This window comes from Myodes glareolus, chromosome 6 (genome assembly GCF_982192425.1).
Source record: "Myodes glareolus chromosome 6, mMyoGla1.1, whole genome shotgun sequence".
Classification (NCBI taxonomy): domain Eukaryota; kingdom Metazoa; phylum Chordata; class Mammalia; order Rodentia; family Cricetidae; genus Myodes; species Myodes glareolus.
In genome coordinates this window covers 8,801,082-8,823,178 of record NC_142031.1, presented here as the reverse complement: position 1 = coordinate 8,823,178, position 22,097 = coordinate 8,801,082, and the positions used below count along the sequence as shown (strand labels likewise).

Below are 22,097 nucleotides of genomic sequence, written 5' to 3'. Positions count from 1 at the left end.
AAGAATTTCAAAGACGAGAGCGTGCTCACCTAGCTCTGCCCCGCCCCCAGGATGCCTTGCACGTTCGCAAGCAAAAGTTATAGATGCCTGCATGTACCTAGGTCCGAATGAGCTGCACGTGCAACTGAGGTTCTGGCCGAAGACCTGCATCTCAGTTCCAAGGCATATGGCATTGAGCAGACTTTTTTTTTTTTTTTTTTTTTTGACATTGTAGTCTCCAGGCCGCAGGTTTTCCCTAGAAGTGGCTGGAAACCATGCCCCATCCTCTCTTTGCTATTGGTCCATCACGCTTCCCTTCAAACCTCGAGCATTTTCCACACTGCAAGCCTTTGCTCTGCAGTGTACTCTGCAATGTGTGTTTTTTCTGTGACAGGCAAGAGGAAGGAGCCTGGACGCAAGTCACAAGGCTTATGCTGTTGGGTGGCCTTGGACAAATTCCCAGACTGTCTGTGACACCCCACCACCCACCCCCGACACATTCCTTTTTTTTTTTTTTTAAATGTGGTGCTGGGGATTGAATTCACGATCTGTGCATGCTAGATAGGATCGTTCCCACCGAATTAATCTCTAGCCTTTTTCCTACGCCTTTCTTCTAAGGCTGTGTCAAGCCAGGTGTGTGTGGTAGCACTTGGGAGGCAGAGGCCAGCGGACTGGTGTGAATTTCAGGCTAGCCAGCACTACATAGTGAGCCCTGTAAAACAAGTAAGTTTAAAACAATAAAATCAAGTTTCAAAACAAACCCATGTCAAGTATCTTTCTAAACCTGGTTGACGGGGCCTTTTGATCACCTTCCTGTAACCTCATCTCGTAAATGTAGGGGCCAGCCATGATAAGCTAAATATGAACAGATCAGCCAAAGGAAGTTCTTTACTTCTAACCGTTATCACCTGCCAGAGGAGGACTCAGCCATGATAAGTTTAAGGGAGGCCTGAGTCTCAGTAGTTTACCCTGAAGCAATACCTGATTGCAGGAAGGATCACAAACTGAAATTACCTGAGTACCACCCAAGAACAGACCATCCAAAGGAAATGTCTAATGTTCCAACTGCTGTAGATAGGACCGCCTGCCAGCACACTCACCAGGAAATCCCTAGACAAATGTCAGCCAATCGGGGGTCCTGAACCTCAGAAACCCCTCACCCCCACCTTTACTACTATAAAAACCCAACTCTAACTGAGCTTGGGGCTTTCTGCATATTCCAATACGTTGGACATGGGAGAGACCGAGTTTGCAAACTTGCATAAAATAAAGGCTCTTTGCTTTTACATACAGGACTCCATCTCCTTGTTGGCTTTTGGGGGACTTCATGGATGTGGACATAACAGTAACCTCACTGAACCTCTATGTGTCTCTTGGCTGCTTTTCTGAGAGACTCCTTCAAACTTGCCTTCCAGGCCACCGGTCCTCAGGTCTCTCGGCTGCACTGAGTTTCTGCTTTAAAGCCATATTTGTCACTTGTAGAAGTGGCTGTCCTCTTTTTAAATTCCCAGTCACCCCAGCCTCTTTAAACCCAGCCTCTATACAGTACATTCCAGCTCTGAGATCCTCTGGCTCTAGCCCTTGCCCAAGGCTCCTTTTTCCAAGTGTGTGTGTGTCCCCAGATCAGTTTGGGAGCTGGGAACCCTGGGTTCGCCGACAGAGGAGGCAGGGGGAGTGGAGGCGCCAACAGACTGACTCTTTCATATTCTGGGTCATAGCTAATTCAGAATTTTAAGTCCATTTTCAAGCCACCGGGGAGGAAAGCATGTAGCTCTCTCCAGTCTCAGAGTCTGCAGATCGTCTCACACAAGCACTTCACAGAATGGAGCCTCCGAGGATACCTCCAGCCTTCTGAAATCTTGCAAAGGTACCCCCACGATGTTTACACAGGTGTTAAGGGAACAGTTATATGTATGGACTGGTCACCCTTCCCCTTGTGAGGTATCACAGCGATACATACAACAGGCTGTCATATTTATTGAACATCGGGGTGACATTGTTCTCAACCGTCGCTAGTCCCTGAGTCACACAATTCTTATCCTCACTTTAATTTACATTTTTATTGCGTGTGTGTGCACATGCATGTGCCCAAGTGCCATGGCGTCTACGTGGAGAGGAGAAGAGAGCTTTCAGGAGTCACTTTCTCTTCTTATACCATATGGGTCCTAGGACCCAAACCCAAGTCATGAGACTTGATGGTGTGTTCCCTCGCCCACTGAGCCACCTCAAGAGCCCATCTTATTCCCACTTTTCAGGTCAGGAAACTGAGGCACAATGAGATTAAAAACAGTTATCTAGGCTGGCAGTGGTGGTGCAAACCTTTAATCCCAGCACTCAGGAGGCAGAGACAGGCAGAGCTCTGTGAGTTCAAGGCCAGCCTGGTCTACAGAGCGAGTTCAAAGACAGCTAGAGTTTTGAAAAACAAAGCAAAAAGAAATACTTTTCTCTTATACAGAGGTTTCAGGGTACCTTTAGGATTTAATTACATTTATTTGTGGAGGGGGCATGTGCCACAGTACAAATGTGGACATCAGAGGATAACTTGCAGAAATCAGGTTCCAGAGATCAAACTCAGATTTTAGTGACAAGGCCCTCCCTATGAGTCATCTCACAGGTATACTTTTGAGATTTCTTTCTTAAAAAAATAATTTATTTACTTTTATTTTATGTGCATTGGTGTTTTGCCTGCATGTATGTCAGTGTGAGGGTGTCAGATCTTCGAGTTATAGACAGTTGTTAGCTGCCATGTGGATGCTGAGACTTGAACCCGGGTCCTCTGGAAGAGCAGTCAGTGCTCTTAACCACTGAACCATCTCTCCAGCCCGAGATTTCCTTTTTCTTTTTTTTCCTTCTGTTTTTGTTTTTCGAGACAGGGTTTCTCCGTACTTTGGAGCCTGTCCTGGAACTTGCTCTGTAGACCAGGCTGGCCTCGAACTCACAGAGATCCACCTGTCTCTGCCTCTTGAGGGCTGGGATTAAAGGCGTGCACCACCACCACCTGGCCACCTTTGAGATTTAAAGCATGGTTCAGCCAGATGGATTTGCGATCTGGACAGGGACTTGTGCTCTGCAGAGCAGAGGTTAAGAGGCCTCCATAGAGTGGCAGTCTCTAGACTAAAACCTGGGAGCTGTCCTGTGTCTGAATCACTACGGGGACTCGTGGCACCAGAGGCAGATGACAGCGAGGGCAGCTGGCTGAAGAGCTCCTTTCCACAAGCACAGCCCCTCTGGCCTTGCCTGCCTGCCTGCCTGTGTGCTCCGCTCCTCTCTGGTCAGAGGCAACTGCAGGCTCCAGCCCCAGTCTTCCTATTAATGATGCTTGGTCTCTGTCTCCCTGCTGTACGTCTGCAGAGCCTGCTGGACCACCTTCAGACTGTGTCTAGGAGTTGACGGCTCCACACCCGAAAGCCCACAGAGGGAAAGTATCCTTCTAGGGTGTATCAACCATCAAATTCAGGTTCGGACTCTGAAGTATGCTCTCTTGTGCTCTCAGTGAAAGCCAGTCTCGATGGTGGCGCCAACTTCTTCCTCTGCTGTGTGAAATCAACCCTCCAGTCACACCTGCTTCCTGACCACAGGCAGGCTGGAGCTCCTGCTTCCGGCTTCCTGAGGGCTGGCCCTCCACTTGGATCCTCTCTTGTCCACTCCTGCCTCGATGGCATGTCTCTTCTCGTCACTCTGGCACCGGGTGTTCCCTTACCATGTGAAGCAAGCATGCAGTACTGGTGCCCCTCAATACTTCTGCTTGACTCAGGGGCTCTCCTCCATCAGCGGCAAGTCTGTCACCCACCATGAGACAGGCCTTGAACAATGAGAACGCCCGGCTCCCCTGCTCTAGCCTCAGTCTGCTTCAGAAGATGCCCCTCCTCTGGCCTCCCTAAAGTCTGTCAGGTTTGGGAACCCGGGACCAGGAGGACAGGGTCACAGGCTCTGTGACCTGACCTAGCCCCTCCCCCACTTTCCATCTCCACAAGCCTGACCTACTCCAGGGCCTCCCCCTGCTAGGAACTACAGGAACATGAGAAAACAACTCGGTGTTCATCCTGTTCCCGTGAGCCTACATGCTTCCTCCTCCAATGTTCCTGCAATCGTGAACTTGACATGTGTCCTAGGGCATGTTTTCAAAATTCTGGGTTATTTTTAACATGTATGTTTTTTTTGGGGGGGGGGGCACGACCTCACACCATGGCATGTTATGGAGTCTGAAGACAATTTTTGGAGCTCAGTTCCGGGAACGAAGCGCAGATCTTGAGGCTCGATAGTAGACGCCTTCTGCTTGCTGAGCGTCTCCCTGAGCCCCAACTCATGTTTTAGACCATGCTGCACACACTCTAAACAAACCTAAGGATTCTGAGAGGCTGAGGCACAACTAACGCCCCCTAGTGGTGTATGCTGCTCTTCACCCGTTAGCTCACTCTAGGCTCAGCGAGGATGCCAGCTGCTGTCACTCAGCCTTCCTCCCTGCCTGTCTGAAGTTTCATGCTTCTTCAGGCCCCTCACCTCAGCCTGTGGCTCCCATAAGTCTTCACGTATCTGTCCCCAGTGATCTGGCAGTTGAGTAACAGTGGGGACTCTGGACTCTGGCTCAGGAGGCAGTCAACTGTGGTCAGAACACAGGGGTAGAGGAAGCCACCCATGCCTTGCCTCATAGCTCAGTATTATAACTGGCTCCAGGGGCAGTGCAGTTGGGTACTTAGGGCCCAGACACTCAGACCCCTGTCATTGGAGGTCATTACCATCTCTCTCCTAGAAGATGTCAGACAGCTGCTGAGTGGCAGAGCAAGATTTAGACCAATGCCAAGTCATCTGAGTCAAAGGACAGCGGCCACATGCCATGCTGACCAGCACTTCCTGTCTCTCCCACTGGCCGGAGCCAGGCTCCTCTGACCAAACCCATAGGGGGCCCTTCCTTCCACCAGGCCCAATATAAAGGGTGGCTCAACTCAGGTTCACCCTCAACTGATTCAAAGGTGAAATCATGCCAAGAGGGCAAGCCAGATCTCAACTGGGAGACGAAACACGGCTCAAACACAGCCCAGCCATAGAACCCCTGGATTTAATGCCAGGGCTCTGAAAGGAGCCTCTGCAGATCTACCGCCCCCAGGCCTGGGGTTCCAGGCACCAATCCATCAGGCAGTGACAGACACAGGGACTTTGCTCCTATGCAGGAGAGGTTGAGCAGGACCAGAAGCTCGCAGAGCCTCTAGGAAGGGTTGGACCAGCACTGGCCCTCAAGGCCTGGCCCTGCAGCGCTCTACACTGCTCGGCAGGGGCATGGTATAGTTATGGAGTAGAAGGTAAAGAAAGCAACCGTGGTTCTAGCCAGGGGTTAGCAGGTGCACTGACTGAAGGGGGGCTCCCTGGAGAGTTAGGGCTTGGCTCTTCTCAGCTCAGAAGCCAGAGGATCATGACTTCCGAGGCACTTGGCTCAGGCCACCTCTGTGGTGGGGAATGGAGAACACTCCACTGTAGGTCCAGAAAGAGGTGACAAGCATCCTGCTGGCACCAGGAAGACCAGGGGACAGCTTCAGTACCCTCGGGGGGCAGCTTGGCCCTTGTCCTCCAGGTTGGCAAAGGGGGCTGTGGGTGAGTCTGATGAGTCAATTGTCTGGTAGGCACTGTGCTCCTGAGAAGGTCCAAAGAAACCTAGAGGACAGGGAACATGAGGACAGGGAAATGAGACCGTGGGGCCTTCTGCTGAGCACAGACGCATCCACCCTAGGCCATGGTTAGTGCTCGGCATCCTGATGCCAATGGCAGCAGGCGGCAGCAGAAGCTCTGACACCATGCCTTAGCAGACAGTATCCACCCAAAACTCATGTCTGTATGGGGCACAGATTTGAAAATGAGGAACCTGAGGGTCAGAGAGACAAACTGATTTAATACTATGTGGCTTGTATGTGGCTGAAATAGATGACATTGGAGTTCAAACCTAAGTAGCAGGTCCTATGGTTCATGGCTACTGGCTGCTGTGCCACCTCTGCTCCCAGCAGCCCATCGGGAATCTACCCCTGGCACACAGGTTTTTTTCCTGCTCTTGGCCAGGCACAAGGATCCATGCATAGCACTGTATCTAGAAACCCCAGAGCTTGGCACAGTTGCTATACCCAGGTTAGGGCTGAGGGTACAGGACAAGATGGAAGGCACCCCACGTCTCTCACACTCCTCCCTTGGCACATTTGTCCTGAGACTGCGAACAAGTCTCAAGGGCAGCGGGCTTCCAGCCTCTCATCTGTTCCCTCCACTCCTGGGCAGGTCTAGATAGTGCTGAGGTAAGCCAGAGCGGGGAGCCACAGGCCACCTGGGGACCACTCCAGCTCCCTCAGGAGAACAGGGTCAGAGAGGGTAGGAATATGGCTACCAGAAAGGACAGTGTGGGCTATGGCAGTGATGAGAGGATTGGCACACAGGGTTCCTCGGCCAACAATAAAGCCTGCTTGCCCAGGCACAGCATCATTGCTGCCTGCCTAGCACTGTGTCTACCCATGATGGGCACATCCCACACGGCAGGAGAGTGCAGCTTCAGATCCAGGGCTAGGTGGAAACACAAGGAAGGAGTTGTTCCTGCAGCCACCTGCAGACCCAAAACAGAGGCTACCTGCTGCCTCTGGAAGCTGAACACCTTCATGGCTTCGCACATGCTCTGGACTGAGGGAAGTCTGACAGCAGAAAGGAAGAGTCACACCAGACTGACAGTTGGGGCCCAGAGTTCTGCAGCAATGACTGCTTGCCCACTGGACCGGGGAGAGGCAGAACAGAGTAGGACTTACCTGGGCGGAGTGGGAGCTCACCCCCTCGCTCACGGTGCATATGGTAGACGAGGCAGCAAGAGAAGGGCTTGAGCAGCAAGCTGAGAATGGCCATGCCGGCACTGAAGCGCCCAGTGTCGTTAATGACAGAAGTTGGGTAGAAGATGCTGATGTAGATAATGTCCAGGAAGATGGTGACCACCAAGCCGCCAAGAAACTGCAAGGAACACCACCATGGGATCATGGGCACTGACACCACTCCCAGACCCCAAGTTTCCCTCACATACTTCAGCCTGGAGTACATCTTATGACACCTGCGTGTCCGAGGAGCAGGACACAGGAATCTGGCTCTAGCCTGCTGCCCCAGAATTCCCTACCCACATTTCCTGGCCACTAGGGCCATGATGGAGCCCAACTCCTGGCTCCAGAATTTGAGAGCGACAGTCCCTCGGTGTCCGAACCATTTGTTTACACTCCTAGGAAACAAGGAAAAGTCCCTCTGCAGTCCTAAGGAGCCATGGCCTCACTGTGAAAAACTGGGCACCTCCTACCTCAGGTCACTGTCAACTCTAAGTCCATAAAGGAAGGGCGCTCCCTCTTGTCCAGGCCTCCCAGTCCCATTCTTTTCTCCGAGAAGACAACCCTAAAGCAGGTCAGATTGCTTGGGAAGATAGCCAGTCTTGGGGTTCTGTGGCCTCCACCCTATGTGGTGGGGCGCTGTATAGTTAGCCCAGCTAGTGGCTCTCCATCCTGGGAGGCTTCCGTACAAGGCTTTAGAACAGAGGAAGAGGGAAGCCTGGGATGGATACGGGGCACACGGATGAAGCTAGTACCTTGCTCTCTCCTACCCCCACTCCCTACTCACCATGCCTATGGCATCAATAGAGTCTGGCTGGGCTACAGCCCACACGCCCAGGGCCAGGATAGTGAAGTTGCTCCAGGCATAGGAGCCTGGGAACACTAAGCAGCCCCTGCATAGAAAGACACAACCAATCAGGCCATCACCATCCTGAGCAGCCACAATTCCTTCCTCCTGGTCCAGGGCCTTAGTCTCCTGAGAACAAGCCACTGGCTTCCTGAATTGGCCTCACCCCTCCTCCCCTGCTGGTATGGGGCCCACAGCTTCTCTGTGCAGGTCTTATTGTCTGTCACTTGAAACAGCAAGCTGTGTGTGGACCAGATCCTGTGATTCCTCCATGCCAACCTTCCCAGCAGTTCCCTGACCTGTTTGAAATGCCTTCTATGCTGTGGTCTATGGGGCTCCCATGAGCCCCACCCTTACCTCCTGGCTGCCCCTGCGGCTTTGGTTTCCTGATTGTGCAGCCATTTCTTGTTATCTGGGAGCTCAAAGTTGCCTTAGGTCCCCTGGCCTGACCCACACCCTCCCTGCTGTCAATTTCAGGGCACCACTGTCAACTGACATCACCCAGTTTGCTTGCAGAGTGGCTTATCACAGTTAACAGGGGGCATTTCCTGGGACCTGGCACTGCCCTGCACACTCTAAACCCGTTTGTTCACAGCTGCTCCTAGAGGGAGGTGTTCTCACGAGCCTCATTGTACAGATTCGGAGGCACAGACCTAATAGGTGACTAACCAGGCCACACAGCTATTCAATGAATGAAAATGAGGACCTAACTGCTCACAGATATATATGGTTGAGAAGATTTTATTGTAGATACAAGGGAGAGAGCAGCCAGAGGCAGCTGGAAGGGTCCAGACTGAACACGGCCAGAGAACTGAACCAGGCCATAAAAGGTGAGGTGTTGGGGAGGGAGAGAGAGAGAGAGAGAGAGAGAGAGAGAGAGAGAGAAAGAGAGAGAGAAAGGACGAGAGAGGGAAAACAGACAAAGAGAGATCCAGGAGAGGCACCAAGGAGAGTGGATAGCAAAACTGGCTGAGTTATACAGGAATGAGAATCTGAGGGAAGGGAAGCCAAGCCCAGACCCTGGGCTGGAGAGGTTTAGGGTAGGGGGTGAGGTGAGAAGTGCCTGGGAGAAGCCACAGGCACTGAGTGATGCTGGAGGAGCTGAGAGCTAGGAGGAGCCACAGGCACTGAGTGAAGCTGGAGGAGCTGGAAGGAGCCACAGGTACTGACTGAGTGATGCTGGAGGAGCTGGGAGGAGCCACAGGTACTGACTGAGTGATGCTGGAGGAGCTGGGAGGAGCCACAAGCACTGAGTGATGCTGGAGGAGCTGGGAGGAGCCACAGGCTCTGAGGGATACTGGAGGAGCTGGGAGGAGCCACGGGCACTGAGGGATGCTGGAGGAGCTGGGAGAGCTGGGAGGAGCCACAGGTGTCCTGGGTTTCTTTGGAACCCGAGAGCAGCAGGCCCAGGACTGGACCACTGGGATTGGCAGTTGGATGATGAGGCCTGGTATTTTTTCCAGTCCTGTCTTAGCCTAGACAGCAATGTGGGACCTCAGGGAAGGTGACCCCACCCTGTTGCTCACAGCACTCACAGTTGTGGGCACACACACAGCACTTCAAAGCCTGCAAAACACACGCGATCTCTGGTTTCCTGACTTGTTTTTGGCGAGCAATCTTCCTGGAAGCTCCAGACATGTGACAGAAGTGACAGGGAAGGTCAAGTTGTGTCCTGGAGCCCCACATAGGGGTTTGGTTGGTACACACTACTGCAGGGTCAATCCTTATCCCACCGTACAGACAGGCAGACTCAGTCCTGGGCAGATGGACTGGCAATTGTGACTGGCAGAAACCCTGCAGAATGGGAGCTGACCAGGCTGGCAGAACCTGAGAACACGTCCACACGGACCCGAGGGAGATGTGAACACAGACCCCAGGTGACACAACACACTGGTGCAGCCAGACACCCAGAGTCACTCACCAGGTTGTCAGCAGCCAGTGAACCATGAGGATAACCTATGGTACAAAGACAGGCATCGGGTAAGTCTGCGAATGCAGTGTCACGGGGAGCACAGAGGAGACCCTGCCTGGCAACTCCATGGGTCTCACAAACGTCTTAAAGAAACCCCAGCACAGCAGAGGGTCTGCCGTAAAGGAGAAAGATGAGCCCGCCTGGGAACAGGTACCTCTCCCCCTTCCTGCTTTCAAGGATTAGGGGTTCCTCTGAGAAGGCCGGGGCATGAGCTCTGGAATTAGAAGTCTGAATGGGAAAATGGGAGGGACCTCTACTACAGGGTGAGTTCTTAGGACACTGGGGCCAGTGCTGTGGGCTGAGGGGAAGGCAGCCACAGTAGCCACAGAAGGGAAGGGCAAGGAGGGCGGGCTAGGCCTTAGCGGGTGGTGTTTGCCCAGCACGCCTGAAGCCCTGAGCTCAATCCCCACACTGAATACACCGCGTAAATCAGGCAGACTTGTGCACACCTGTAATCTCAGCACTTCGGAGCTGGAGGCAGAAAGACCGCAAGTTCAAGATCATCCTCAGCTACATAATGAGACTAACTGTGGCCCGAGGGGAGAGGCGGGAGACGGTAGAGGAGCCAGCAGTAGTTGGCAACTCAGATTTCAAGTTTAATGACTATGGGGAGCTTGAGCCATCCCTGCAGGAGACATCACAAACATGTCCTCATGCCAAGGATGCCTGTATTTCTGTACCACCCTTTTACAGTGTTTGGCATCCCTGAAATCCCAGCCCTGGTCCTGGATTGGCCTCTGCTAGTAATCCAGAGGGCACTGCCGGAGAGCTAGGACAGGAGGGCAGATGCCATAAAATAAGGGCACTGTCAGCTGGAGTGGGCATCTGGGCTGAGTGCTGAGGATGAGCAGAGTCAGGCCAGGCAGGGAGCCGGGACCAGCCCATTGAGTGGGAGGAGGGCGTGGTCCAGGCAGAGGCTTCCTGGAGGCCAGGGCAGTGTGCACTGGACCAAAGCAGACAGGCAGGAACTCTGCAGGGGGATCCCTGGGCTCACTGGCCAACTAGTCTAGCCCAATCAGTGAGCTCCATGCTCAGGGAGAGACATGAGGCTCATAGGGGCTTGTTGGCTGTCAGCCGAGCCCTAGATTCAGTGAGAGACCCCGTCTTGAGTGAGTATGGCAGAGAATGCAGGGCACCCATGGGAGAGGAACCCTATCAAGAGACTAAGCTTCAGGTTGGGCATGATGGCACACACCTCTAATCCTAGTACTTGAGCAAGAGGTAGGTGGGTCTCTGTGAGTTCAAGACCAGCCTGGTCTATAAAGCAAGTACAGGGCAGTCAGAGTTGTTACACAGAGAAACCCTGTCTGGGTGGGGGTTGGGGGAGACTAAGCCTCTCCTGCCTTAGTTTCTCCATCTTTGTAATGGGAATATAATCAGCCCTCAGAAATATGACTTCCAAGAAAGCTGCAGGGAGAAACAGAATCAAATGGCCCAGCCCTTCCTGGAAGTTCGCAGGGGAGGGGCCAGTGGCCTGCTGTGAGCACAGACCAGTCCCTGCTAGCTCTTACTCAGGAAAATAGGAGACCAGGCTTCTCAAAGAGTAACTGTTCAGGCCAGGCCACAGCAGGAAGGGAGCCCAGCCTGAGCTGGCTTTCACAACAGCTCAGCCACAGCAGGCTGCTTGGCTCTTCCCCACACAAGGCCAACAGCAGAGGTCACTGGGTGCTGGATGGGGAATACAGGCCCCCCTCTGTGGGATGGGATGGTGTGTATCTCCACAGAGAGAGGAGAGCATCTATCCCGAGGGAACCTTGACTTCAGGGGAAGCAGGTCCTTGCCAGGTCTTACAACTGCCATCCCTACGCTTGCCCATCTCACTCCTGGGTGGAAGCCTCAGTCTACAGTAACTCCACCAAAGCCCCACCTGCTCGTTGAGCCCACCCCAAGGAACCCACTGCTCACTCTGTCTACAGAGTGAGGAGACTCATGCTGCTGAGACCCAGCTCATTAGATCCAGTCAGAACGCCAAACAGCGGCTCAGACGCAAAACCCAGATCAAGACCACCTGTCCTGAGTTTTCTGTCTTTGTTTCAGGGACTTACACTTGCTTTCAGTTCTGAGGTGGGTTTGTTAGCTTGTTTCTCCACACCCCCCCCCATCCCCAAGACAGGGTTTTTCTGTGCAACCCTGGCTGTCCTGGAACTCGCTATTAGACCAGGCTGGTCTCGAACTCACAGAGAGACCAGACCCACTTGCCTCTCTGCCTCCCAAGTGCTGAGGTTAAGATATACACCGCCCCCCCACCCCCTCCCCACCGGGGTACATCTGGACTGAGTTTTTAATCCCCCCAACCCCCGCACCAGAAGGCACAGCCTGTTTTCCACCCCTTTTTACAGTAAGCAAAACTGATACAAGGTCACACAGATAACTCAGTGTCCAAGCCTGGTCCCAAAGCCACTCTGTCCACTCTCAGGATCTGCAAGGCCGGGGACAGGGCAAAGGAAAGTGAAGTTTAACTTAGAAAAGGGTGGGTCGGCAGAAGTCCAGTGGCCATGAGGTTAACCCTCTGTTTGGGGCTGTGGACTGCGGCTCAGTGGGAGAGAACTTGCCAGGCATGTGGTACCCTATGACAAGAAAACAAAACAAGCCTTTACTATTCCCTAAGGAGGAGAAGGAGGGGACTTCCCAGACCTCAACCTAATACATCCTGGTGTGTCCTGTGCAAACACTTGGTGGCCTGATGGATAAGATGGTAGGACGCCCCAGGACAGCTGAAGTCAAAGGCTACCCAGGAGGAGAGGCAGGTCCTGCCCTGGTCATCTGGCAGACTTTGGCATCAAAGCCATGGGACCAACCATCCGCATATGAACCTGGTTAAGTCTCCTGACCTCATACAACTGCCACCTGCTTGTCAGCACGGCGGGGATAATCGCACTCCTTGGCTCAGGACTGGAGGTGGGAGGAGGGGGACAGAGGTTTGTAAAGCACTCAATATAACGGGCCTCGTTACCACCGTGGGCTTCCCCACTGCTGGCTCCTCCAGCGTGGGCCACAGGTCTAGTCCAACCTGAGCGGCTTCAGCTCAGCTCCTGCAGGCTTCAAGAGGAGCATGGGTAGGGCCCAGCTAGGAACAGACTTCTTTCACAGAGCCTGGGGCAACTGCTTCTTTTCACACTCCCCCCCCCCCATGCACTCCAGTTGAGCTGGGCACACCATGTCTTTAAAGGACACAGGATGGAGCTGAAAGGGGCAGCCACGGTGTCCCAGCTGCCCTCCATGGTATACATCTTGCAGACAAAATGACCAACACTTAGGCTCATTCTGAATTTCAGATTACGGATAATTCAGTATGTCTCCAACACTGAGAGACACAATAAAACGCTGTCATTGGTGTGGAGCCCAAACGTGACTGGACATTCCTCCTATGTGTTACCTCACAACCTCTGGCAGGCACTCGTTTCTAGCTGGTCCTGGCTAAGATCCAAGGAGACACAGGGCCTGTCAATCAGATCAAGGGAGGGCCCAGTCTCTGCATCCTGGGCCCAAAAGTCCATCTAACTCACACTTGTGAGTGACGGACACTCTGGGCCTATCAGGCTCTGACAGTCGACACAGACCATCAAAACCAGGTAGTCCCAGGTAACCCCGTACCAGAAAGTGTCAAGCCCTGGAGCTGGGTCTTTGGGGATTCAAATCCTGATTGCACCATTTAGTTCTTGGGGGACGCTGGCAATTTCCTTACATGATCTAAGCTGAAGTTTACATCTCTCTAAGAGACTATAGCTTCTCTGGCCAGGTGTAGTGGTGCGGGCCTTTAATCCCAGCACTCAGGAGGCAAGAGCAAGCAGATCTCTGCGTGTTCAAAGACAGCCTGACTTGGACAGTGAGTCCCAGGCCAGGCAGAACTAGATGACCCTGACTCAAAACAGAAACAAGGGAGATTAGCAAGCAACACAAGCTGGGGGACATGGCTCCGTTGGCAGAACGCTTTAGCATGCAAGAAACTCTGGGTTGCATCCCCAGGACTGCATAACAGGCCTGCAAACTCCGTACTGGAGAGGCGGAAGCAGGAGGATCAGAAGTTTCAGGTCACCCTCAGCTATGTAGGAAGTTCAAGGCTAGTCTGTACTACACGAGACCCTGATTCAAATGAATAAAACATATTGGCCCATAAACACCAGCTCCTCTCTTACCCTTTCCTATGGTTTATGATTATTGTTTGTGTGTGGCACTAGGATGAAGCCCAAGCCTGGTGTGGGTTACTCAAATGCTCTACCACTGGGACTAATGTTGTCCTCTTAATTATTCCAGGGCAGGCTCAAGCAGAATCAGGAAGGCACCTCCTGACCTCCACTGCTCCAACAGTCAGTACGGAAAGCAACAAGCCCGGCAGCAGCCTGTAAACCTCTCTGCGGCTAAGGGGTCCGCCCATGCCCATTCCTTTGCTCCTACACTTCCCTCCAGCTGCTGGCCAGAAGCTTAGGAATGAGAAACCGGGCAGAGGAAGCCACAGCTTAGCCCATGTGTAATCACCCAACTGTGGAGTTACACGGCTGCTCCAAAACCACCTATCTCTTCGGTCCCTTTGATCTCAGACACCAAAGGGTGCTAAATCCTTTGACACCTGGGAGTCTAAGGGTTTCAAGAAGCCTGCACCAAGGCCCAAGATGGCCGGTTTAGATCCAAGTCCACGCCCCTCTGACCGAAACTGAGCGGCCAGCCCCTCTGTTGCAGACCAGAAGGGCTGAGAAAGAAAAAGTAAGAACCGGGGAAATGAAGACACCGTGGGCAGCCCCACTGCCTGAGGCCCAGCACAGGCTTTGGGTTTTTTGCTTTTAAGAAACTTTTGCAGTTCCTGCTTCTTAATTATGAAATAAGGACGCTGCATGCGGAAATTTGGGAGAAACAATTGTTTGGGGACACTGGATTTCTCCTAACCTGTGCCAACACACAGAGGGACCCCGCGGGACTGCACTGAAGGGGGTCTGACCTCTCAGGAGGAGAGGAGTCCCTGTCCTGCTGCTGGGGGACAGGAGCAGCGCAGGTCCGGGCTGTCCGGGCCCCGTGACAGTCTGGGTCTGTCCGGGAGGGGTGGCCCTGTCGGTCTCTGTCCCCAGGTGTCCCTCTCGGTGTCCACTGCCTCCTCCCTTGGGCTCTGCACCTTTCTGCTCCGACTCCGTTCCCCAGGCTCCTGAACCCCCGCCCGCCCCGGCCGCGCGGCCACCTTCAAGTTCACGGCGGGCAGCTCCATCCCGACCCCGGCGGAGGGCACCTGCACGACGGCCGCGGGGACTCCTGGGCTCCGAACTCGGGAACAAACTTCCCGGCCCCGCCCGTCACGTTACGCCAGCTCCAACCGTGGCTTGGCGGTAAGCCACGTGAGGCCAACTCGCGCGGCCACGTGACTGCAGCCGGTTGCTAGGAGACAGCGTCTAGCAGTTGGCTCTTGCTGCAAGGCTCAGGCTCCCGCCACAGCCTAGGCCTCAGCCAGCAGCTGCGCTGCAAGCAGAAAGTCGAGAATTCTGCAGCCTGGGGGGCAATGGGCTGCCTAAGTGGTTCTTGGTGAGGATCACCTGCAGGAGAGCCTGAGGCAGCCAGGCAGAAACTGCTGGAGTGGTAACAACTGGTGTCTGCCCCGGGACAGCCTCACTCCTCCTTTCTGCCCTTGTACAAGGATTAGTACAATACCTACCTCCTTATCCTTGTGATGGCCAGTGTGTAAACGGTGAGGTCCGGAGGGATGATTCCGTGGTTAAGAGCACCTGTTGTTCTTTCAGAAGATCTGGGTTCGGTTCCCAGCACCCACGGAGCAGCTCACAACCGTGTACATATGATCCTACCGCCCTCCTCTGTCCTCCGCAGGCACCAGATACACACAGAGCGCACGCATACATGCAGGCAAAACATTCATACACAGGGCTGGAGAGATGGCTCAGAGGCTAAGCGCATTGCCTGCTCTTCCAAAGGTCCTGAGTTTAATTCCCTGCAACCAAATGGTGGCTCACAACCATCTGTGATGCGGTCTGGTGCCCTCTTCTGGCCTGAAGGCATACACACAGACAGAATATTGTATACATAATAAATAAATAAATATTTAAAAATAAATAAATAAATAAATAAATAAATAAATAAATAAATAAATAAATAAGTAAATAAAAGAAGGCAGCCCTCGGAGATCCCGTGGAGCTGTGTCTTGCTTCAACAGTGTTTGGACGGAACAGACCCGGGACCTCCCTTTGTTAGCTTCCACCGCTCCTCATCCTCTCCAGTCGCAGCCTCCGGGACCATCTTCTCGCCACCTTCAGCTCCCAGGGCCAGCCAACACTGTCTCTTTACCGGTAGCTCCAGACTGCGTCCCAGCCACGACCTCCCAGGTTCGTCAGAATTGTTCCACCGAAGTGGAGGCTGCTGTGAACCGCCTGGTCAACCTGCACCTACGGGCCTCCTACACCAACCTCTCTCTGGAGAGATCCGGATCTCTGGAGATCTCTGGAGAGATCCGGATGACGTGGCTCTGGAGAGCGTAGGCCACTTCTTCCGCGAAATGGCCAAGGAGAAGCTCGAGGGCTCCGAATCACAGAGGCCGTGCATGCTTTCAGGATGTGCAGAAGCCATCTCAAGATGAGTGGGGTAAAACCCAGGAGGCATGGAAGCTGCCTTGGACTCGGAGAAGAACTTGAACCAGGCCCTCTTAGATCTTCATTCCCTGGGTTCTCCTCGCACAGATCCTCATCTCTGTGACTTCCTTGAAAACCACTTCCTGGATGAGGAGGTGAATGCCATCAAGAAGATGGGCAACCACCTGACCAACCTCCGCAGGTTGGCTGCTGGGCCCCAGTCGTCTCTGGGCGAGTACCTCTTTGAGCAGCTCACTCTCAAGCATGACCAGGAGGCCTCTCAGGAGGCCTCTCCTTCTGAGGGGCTCTCACCTCTGCTCTGCACCAGCCGGCCTCAAGACCTTCACCTGAACTTCTCAAGAAGCCACTGTGTGTGTGTGTGTGGGGGGGGGCTGGAGAGGTGGCTCAGAGGTTAAGAGCACTGACTGCTCTTCCAAAGGTCCTGAGTTCAATTCCCAGCAACCACATGGTGGCTCACAACCATCTGTAATGAGGTCTGGTGCCCTCTTCTGGCCTGCAGACATACACACAGACAGAATATTGTATACATAATAAATAAATAAATATTAAAGAAAAAAGAACATTCAAGCTGAACAGTGGTGGCACATGCCTTATTTGGGAGGTAGATTACTGTGAGTTCAAGGCCAGTCTGGTCTACAAAGAGAGTTCCAGGACAGCCAGGACTGTTACACAGAGAAGCCCTATCTCAGAAGAAGAGGAGGAGGAGGAGGAGGAGGAGGAGGAGGAGGAGGAGGAGGAGGAGGAGGAGGAGGAGGAGGAGGAGGAGGGAAGAAAAGAAAAGAAAAAGGTTTGAGAACATTCTGTCTGCTCCGGCAACATGCCTGCCTTCCTACTGCCATGCTTCCCACTATGATATGAGAAACCCTATCGAAGAAGAAGAAGAAGAGGAGGAGGAGGAGGAGGAGGAGGAGGAAAGAAAAGAAAAGAAAAGAAAAAAGAAAAGAAAAGAAAAAGGTTTGAGAACATTCTGTCTGCTCCGGCAACATGCCTGCCTTCCTACTGCCATGCTATGATGGTCACGGATTCTAATCCTGGAACCATGAACCTCAGTAAATACTTTCTAAGTCGCCATTGTGGGAATTGCTACCCCGAGTTATATCTCCCTGCCCCCATTTGAGGTGCTTATCTGCAAAGAATCTTAACTTCCCTCTGCTCCTGGAGTTGGATGAGGAAGTTTGAGTGCACGTGACTATTCCTTGATCCCTGCTGGGGTCAGGTGACAGTCCCTACTTTGGACAGGTGAAGGTGGAGTGCATGTGATCAGTCATTGACCTCTACTGGGGTCAGGTAAGAGTTCCTCCTTGGGTCAGGTGACAGTCCCTTCGCAGCCCCTTCCCCATTTGGTGCCATGGTATAAAAGCTAGCCCCAGCAGAACAATAAAGGAGCTGCTGTTTCACCTCAACCTCGTGCTCTGTGGATTTTCATTCAACCTGGACACCCTCCGCCGAGACTCGTGGTTCCAGACCGTGCTGGCGCGGTAATTGGAGGTTCCCACCGAGATCGGAAAGGTGAGGAAAGTGGACTGGGTCATCCTGTAGCCGGCCAGGATGCATTGGGGATTAAGACATAATTAAGAAATAAGAGAAACTTGAGATAATTAAGAGATAAGAGATAATTAAGAAATGGGGAATACCCCGGGTAAATCAGAGTTAAAGAGGTTGTTGAAAGGAACAGCTGTAAAAGCTAAGACTTTGGATGATTTTCTTAAAACTACAGAAACATGGAGTCCCTGGTTCATCACCAGTGGAGCCCTCAGTATTTCTGAGTGGGAACAGGTTCGCGGGGATCTTCAAAAAACTTTGAGAAAGGAGGGGCCTGAAGTCCTGCCTATTGCCATGTTCTCCCTTTGGAGACTGATCATGGATGCTTTGCTTACAGAGAAAGTCCGGGTTAAGCAGACTTTAAAAGCAACTAAGCTAGCTCAGCCCGGTAAGGTAGAGGAGCGAAGGATTAAAAAGAAAAAGCCTCCAGACAGGGAGGGGCAAATGAGTCATGGGACAGAGTTTCCTCTTAGAATTTAGGGGCTCGTCCCAAGCTCACAATTTTCACCTACTGGTGTTTTTTTGGCAAGGGGGACTCATTTATTGGTTACATTTACCCACTTCCCCTAAGAAGGTAGTGACCCCATATTATGAAATGGTGCTACAGCTTCTATGGAAGGCATATGATTTTAGTTTACAAGTTTTTGGCAGGATCCCAAATAAATTTCTAATCCCTTATCAAAAAGAGGAAATAACAAGGCTACAGAGGGTTCAAGATGGATGGACCTTGTTCATCGCAACCACTGGAGCCAATTTTGATAACCATTATCCTGATTCTCGTTTAATTTCATTTTTTAAGAATCATCCTGTTATCTTTCCAAAAATTATTAAAACTTCCCCCCTTAAGGGAGTGCGTTCAGTGTTTACTGATGGTTCTTCCAAGGGCTATGCAGTGGTGGTCTCTGGTTCAATTAAAGAAAAGCAGCCCCTAGGTCCGATTTCTGCCCAAGCTGCAGAATTCACAGCCTGCCTTATGGCCTTTTCTCTTTTTAAGGATCAACCCTTCAGTTTGTATACTGATAGTATATATGTGGCAGGGATTGTTGGGCCATTGGAAACCTCACCATATATATTACCTACCTCTCAGGTTTTCCACCTTTTGGTTCAGCTGCAAAGTCTTATATGCCAAAGAGTGTTTCCTGCCTTTGTTGGCCATATTCGGGCCCATACTGATCTGCCAGGGCCCTTGACAGAGGGAAATAAGCTTGCAGATTCCCTCACCCGCCCAATGGCATTGTTCCTCTCTGAGGAACAACGAGCCCGTCATCTTCATGAAAAGTATCATTTAAATGCCTCTTCTCTAAAGTTTCACTCTGGCTGTACTCTAGCTACAGCTACTCAAATCACATCCCAATGTCCAGCTTGTGCTCCATTTCATAATGCCCCCAATGAAGGTGTTAATCCTCGAGGCCTCCGTCCTAACCACCTTTGGCAGATGGATGTTACCCATTTGTCTCAAGCTGGCAGACTTAAATTTTTACATGTTTCTGTAGACACTTATTCCAAGGTAATTTATGCCTCCCTACATTCAGGAGAAAAGATTAAGGACGTTATTGCTCATTGTCTACAGGCTTTTGCTTATATGGGCATTCCAGATTTTCTCAAAACAGACAATGGACCAGCTTATACCAGCCAAAGGTTTGCAAAATTTTGCCAAGAACATCAAATTACACATACCTTTGGAATTCCACATAATCCCACAGGACAGGCCGTAGTGGAGCGCACGCATGCTACCCTTAAACAATTTTTTTTGTAAAATAAAGAAGGGGGAGTATATCACCTCCCCAAATGCCCAGTTATCTACAATTTTATACATTTTAAATTTTTTAACAGTAGATAAACAAGGTCTATCAGCAATGGAGAGACATTGGCAGAAACCTTCCCAATCTGGGTTGGGTTAGATGGAAGGATAGTATCACAGGACAGTGGCAGTCACCCACACCCATGTTGGCTAGGGTGAGGGGGGCCGTTTGTGTTTTCCCTCCAGGAACCAAAAAACCCATCTGGGTACCAGAGCGGAATGTTCGGCCAGTGGAGCCAGGCCCTACTGGTCCTGACAATATGGATTCAAGTGAAGAACATCGAGGGAGCCCTGAGATGGGCACTGGTGAGGAATCCACCCATACTGATGCCAGTAAGTAAAGTAAGCTCTGTTTTCCCATCCTTTTATTCCACCAATTATACTTTGGGGGTTCCTGCAGCAAATACAGCATTAGAAAGATCTTCATTGGGTAATTTAACGTTTGATATATCTCATGCCCTCTGCTTCCGGAAGATTAGCAATATTTCAGAGATGCCTAGTATCTCTCTTTCTGGACCATGTGTGGTCCTTAGTAATTATTCTCTGGGAGACTTTTCTTCTGATTCTTCTGGGCATCCTTGTTTTGGATTGAGAGATATCTTTTACCCAATAAATTTTAAAAGAAATGTTTCTGGACTTCCAACTCCTCCGAGACCAGCTCCCTTATGTTGGAAGACGCCACAATCCTTCAGATTGTACTTACCATTATCTTGGGGAAATTGTGCTCCCAAGAAACCATGGAAATTGGAGGGAGATCAATATTTATGGTGGTTTGGTCACCGACCTACCTCTAAAAACTCCTTGAGAGGGGCCTTTGATTACTCTTATAGAAATCCAAATATGCCAGGAGTTTCACCTACGTTTGCAGGCATGTTTCTCTGTGGCCCTCGTGCGTGCACAGATATTAGGCCTTTAGCCCTTCAAAGGGGCTTGGCTTTCAATGCTACAGCCAGATGGAACACATCAGACATCTTTGAAACATCCCTCCAGATTAACTATGCAGCAGGAATGAATTTCTCTATTGTCAGTCTGGCTTGTGTTCTGCCTCCCTTTATGTTCGTCTCCTTTAATGGGTCGGTCGGGGAGGATGGTGTCCTTGATTGTTCTTCCAGCTCCTGCTTTTTGAGCAACTGCTTGTCCCCGACTGATGAGTCTGTGCTGATGGTGAGAATTCCTGCTCTGGTTCCCCTGGTGGTAGAAGACCCACATGATGGACGAGAGCTTATCTTGTATCGAGAGAGAAGAGACTTCAGAATCACCGCCGCAGTCATCGCAGCCATCGCCATATCAGCCACAGCTGCCACCATTGCGGGAATCACCGTGTCCCAGAATGCAGCGACTGCAGAGACTGTTAACACTCTTGCTGCCCGTGTTACCCAGGCCTTAGAGACTCAAAATACCATGGACTCACATATTCAATTAGGGATGCTAAATTTAAATCAGCAAACAGCCTTATTGCAGGAACAGATTAATGTGTTGTGGATGGTGCAACAAGTTTCTTGTTCTCATTTCTATCATTCTGCCTGTGTGACCCTTATGGAAGTGAAAAATATGTCCTTTGAGGTGCAACGCCTTAATGCTTACCTTAGAGGGCCTTGGAATGATTCCTTTGTAAACTTTACCCACTCTTTGGTACATGAGATTATTGCAGTTAATGAAACCCATGTTAAACCTATATCTGCTGAGGGATGGTGGAATGCCATGGCCCAGATTGGTGGTTGGGCACAGCGATGGGGAGGTGCCTTGTCCCTGGGGATCTTGGGACTAGTAGGGGTAGCAGTAGGTCTGCTCCTCTTAAAACGACTTCTAAACACCTTCACAAAGACTGAGCTTGTCCACCGTCAGGTGTTACTCAGTCTGGCCCATGACTCTCCCGGAAGTCATGAGGTATGGCTGCAGATGCTAAAAAAATGAGGGTCTCCAAGGACGGGCAACCTGTGGGGTGACCCTCCCGCCTAAGACAGGGTATCGGGGGCCCAGTGACAGGTAAGGGAAGGTACTTCCCTTGCAGGACCTAAGACAGGACCCCTCATTATAAAATAAAGTTGGGGGAATTGTGGGAATTGCTACCCCGAGTTATATCTCCCTGCCCCCATTTGAGGTGCTTATCTGCAAAGAATCTTAACTTCCCTCTGCTCCTGGAGTTGGATGAGGAAGTTTGAGTGCACGTGACTATTCCTTGATCCCTGCTGGGGTCAGGTGACAGTCCCTACTTTGGACAGGTGAAGGTGGAGTGCATGTGATCAGTCATTGACCTCTACTGGGGTCAGGTAAGAGTTCCTCCTTGGGTCAGGTGACAGTCCCTTCGCAGCCCCTTCCCCATTTGGTGCCATGGTATAAAAGCTAGCCCCAGCAGAACAATAAAGGAGCTGCTGTTTCACCTCAACCTCGTGCTCTGTGGATTTTCATTCAACCTGGACACCCTCCGCCGAGACTCGTGGTTCCAGACCGTGCTGGCGCGGTACGCCATGGTAATGGTGTCTTTTTGCAGCAATAGAAAAGCAATTAAGAACGCACACGCACACACATACGCACGCGTACACACACC

General features: G+C 51.6%; 1 protein-coding gene and 1 pseudogene across 1 annotated transcript; one reads left to right on the top strand and one right to left on the bottom strand.

Moving 5' to 3' along the window:
- Window positions 1-5,017: 5,017 nt before the first annotated feature.
- On the bottom strand, window positions 5,018-14,936 carry Agtrap (angiotensin II receptor associated protein). The gene is made up of 5 exons (XM_087906882.1): window positions 14,793-14,936; window positions 9,575-9,609; window positions 7,594-7,699; window positions 6,750-6,945; window positions 5,018-5,625 (listed from the first exon to the last, which is right to left on the bottom strand). Exons 1-5 carry the CDS (start codon window positions 14,817-14,819, stop codon window positions 5,507-5,509), a joined length of 483 nt encoding a protein of 160 aa, XP_087763008.1. The 5' UTR covers window positions 14,820-14,936; the 3' UTR covers window positions 5,018-5,506.
- Window positions 14,937-15,720: 784 nt separating this feature from the next.
- LOC148121599 (ferritin light chain-like) lies at window positions 15,721-16,890 on the top strand (annotated as a pseudogene).
- Window positions 16,891-22,097: the final 5,207 nt, after the last annotated feature.